This window comes from Salvelinus sp. IW2-2015, linkage group LG28 (assembly GCF_002910315.2).
Source record: "Salvelinus sp. IW2-2015 linkage group LG28, ASM291031v2, whole genome shotgun sequence".
NCBI lineage: Eukaryota > Metazoa > Chordata > Actinopteri > Salmoniformes > Salmonidae > Salvelinus > Salvelinus sp. IW2-2015.
In genome coordinates this window covers 5,146,795-5,149,813 of record NC_036868.1, presented here as the reverse complement: position 1 = coordinate 5,149,813, position 3,019 = coordinate 5,146,795, and the positions used below count along the sequence as shown (strand labels likewise).

Sequence of the window (3,019 nt, the reverse complement as noted above, 5' to 3'; positions counted from 1 at the left end):
TGTGTGTGTGTGTGTGTGTGTGTGTGTGTGTGTGTGTGTGTGTGTGTGATGGGGTCTCACCAGGTTCTTGAAGAGGGCTGTGAGCTCTTTGGTAAAGATGGCGAACTTGAGTAAGGCTGAGCCCACCTCCGGATCCTCTCTAGAGACACAGTTGTCTCCGAACTTCTCCATAGACTGAATGTACTGCTCCTCATTGTCAACGTGGGCTGAGAAACACAGTCGTCAAATCAAGTCAAATCAGAAGTTGTGTAAAGGGGATTTCTCATGGGTCACAAACACACTTTACATCATTAAAAATGAATCACAGAGGCTTTACACAGACTCTTATTTTAATAGGGTCCTCTATGCCATTCTAAAGAGTTAGTGAGACTTGTTAGTGGACATTTCATATCTCTGTGATACTGTCTTTTCTAAATTGACCTGACCTAAAATGTTAGGTCTGATCACTGATAAACTTGAGAAGGCGAATACATTCAATTCAATACAACTCGATCCACTCAGGGACATACACAAAGTGTCTCATAGAGTGCTGAGCGTCAGGAATTCTCTCTGTAAGACAGGAAACTGGCTTGGATGTGGTGTTCAATCAATCAATCAATCAATCAAATGTATTTATAAAGCCCTTTTTACATTAGCAGCACTAAGTGCTATATGGGAACCCAGCCTAAAACCCCAAACAGCAAGCAATGCAGATGTAGAAGCACATGCAGGACCATGCAGGAGCATGCAGGACCATGCAGGACCATGCAGGAGCATGCAGGCGCATGCAGGACCATGCAGGACAATGCAGGAGCATGCAGGAGCTTCATAAGAACAGAGTGTATGTGTCACGTTCCTGACCTTGTTTTCCTTTTATATTGTTGTGTTTAGTGGGTCAGGACATGAGCTGGGTGGGCAGTCTGTGTTGTTTGTTCTATGTTAAGTGTCAGGTTTAATTGACCTTGTATGGCTCTCAATCAGAGGCAGGTGTTTTCGTTTTCCTCTGATTGAGAGACATACATAGGGAGGTTGTTTCACATTGTTTGTCGTGGGTGGTTGTCTCCTGTGTCTGTATGTATGTATGTTCGTGCCACACGGGACTGTAGCGTTTGTTTGTAGTCGTGTACCTGTTCATGCGTTCTTCACGTTATATGTAAGTTCGTGTCCAGGTCTGTCTTCATCGTTTATTTGTTTTGTAGTTTATCAAGTGTATTTCGTTTCGTCTTCGTCTTGTTTAATAAATCATTATGGCATCATACCTCGCTGCACATTGGTCTTCAGATCCCTCTCTCCTCTCCTCGTCCGAGGAGGAGGAATTAGAATTCCGTTACAGTATGTCCCAGAAACAGGATGAAAATCATTCTACTACTTTCCTGAATGACTTCCCACCACTCTCAACACGTTTAGTTGCCATAAATACATTACATAAATCCTAAGTAAAAACACCTAACTGCTGCCTTGCCAACTCAATAGCTATAGGAGTTGTCAACTCAAGACCAGCACAAACAGATTTGGGACCAGACTAACGATGCCATTCTTACACAGCCTTTCATAACAGTGACGAGCATGTTGGGCCTGTAATGTGTGTTTAAAGACTCAGAGCTTAGTTTACACAGCAGCTCCAAACAAAAGCAACGTGGCGTTAAAGCTAGAATCCTTAGTTGCTACATCCATTTTTGGACTTATAAATGATATATACATCGATTGATTGTTGAAGAATATAACTTATAAATGCCTGATGATCTTAGTTCAACTGTCACACTCCATGAGAACCCAAAATACAAGCTTGTTTTACCCCAACGTTTGTAAACAAAGTAAATGTAAACAAACACTGTATAGCGTCATAACATTGTTAAAACTATACATTTAATATAATGGATGGTCAGTTATTGCATCCATAGCTCTGTCTCAATTTGAGACTGCTTTTTAGCGAAACAGGGGAGGGGAAAACACCTTGTTATTGTTTCAATGATGGATTCTAGCTTTAAGGTATTTCCAGCATGTGCAGATCCAACTGGGTTAAAGCTGTGATTATCAGCCCCTGATCCAGGAGTATGGCCCTGGGATTACACTGGAAGGTCTGTGTGCTGGGTGGAGAGGGACAGTCATGGAAGAAAAGGGCCTGGGTTTAACTGAGTAGGGACGTTTAATATAGCGTATTGTAGGAGGGACCTCTGCTCCTTAGGCCTGCTGGGACAGGTGTGTGGAATGGGAGGAATGTGTTGAGGTGCTATAAACTATACTTCTCTCTCTCGACTGTGTGGAGATTGTGTGCGTGTGTGTACCAAAATACACTAATGAGTCAGACACACTAATATTATTGTGAAGTATATTGAGGGATACCAACACGCTGCACAACTGGAGTACAGAGGTTAGTGGGTGTAGTGAATGTGATATAGATGCTATATACATTATGGATATATGGAAACTGTACACCAGGACTGACTCACTCACTAATGTACTGTCCTGTAATGTACTGCACTGTATTGTGCTGTACTGTAATGTACTGTACTGTAATGCACTGGGTTGTACTGTAATGTACTGTGCTGTAGTGTACTGTATTGTGTTGTACCGTAATGTACCAGTAATTACAACAGCAGTACATTACCTAACACACGTGCAGTGCAGTGCAGTACAGTACAGTAATACAATACAACACGGTACATTACAGTACACAACAGTACATTACAGTACATTACAGCACAGTACATTACGTACAACACAGTACAGTGCAGTACAGTACAGTACAACAAAGTACATTACAGTACAACACAGTACATTACAGTCCAGTACAACACGGTACATTACAGGACACCACAGTACATTACAGTACAGTACATTACAGTACAGCACAGTACATTACAGTACAGTCCAACGCAGTACAGTACATTAGTACAGTACAGTACACACAGTACATACAGTACAGTACAAAAACAGTACTACACACAGTACATTACACTACAACACAGTATGTTACAGTACAACAGTACAGTGCAGCACATTACAGTACAGCATTACGGTACAACACAATACAGTCACA

The 3,019-nt window shown here is 41.7% G+C and overlaps 1 protein-coding gene across 1 annotated transcript in view; it reads right to left on the bottom strand.

Moving 5' to 3' along the window:
• Positions 1 to 57: 57 nt before the first annotated feature.
• Positions 58 to 3,019, bottom strand: part of LOC111954070 (arf-GAP with SH3 domain, ANK repeat and PH domain-containing protein 2) — a gene marked incomplete at its 3' end in the record, with an annotated part of 17,769 nt that continues 14,807 nt past the window's right edge. The window contains exon 3 of the mRNA XM_023973568.1: positions 58 to 206. Within this exon, the coding sequence (XP_023829336.1) occupies positions 58 to 206 (149 nt within the window). The remainder of the gene's footprint in view (positions 207 to 3,019) is intronic.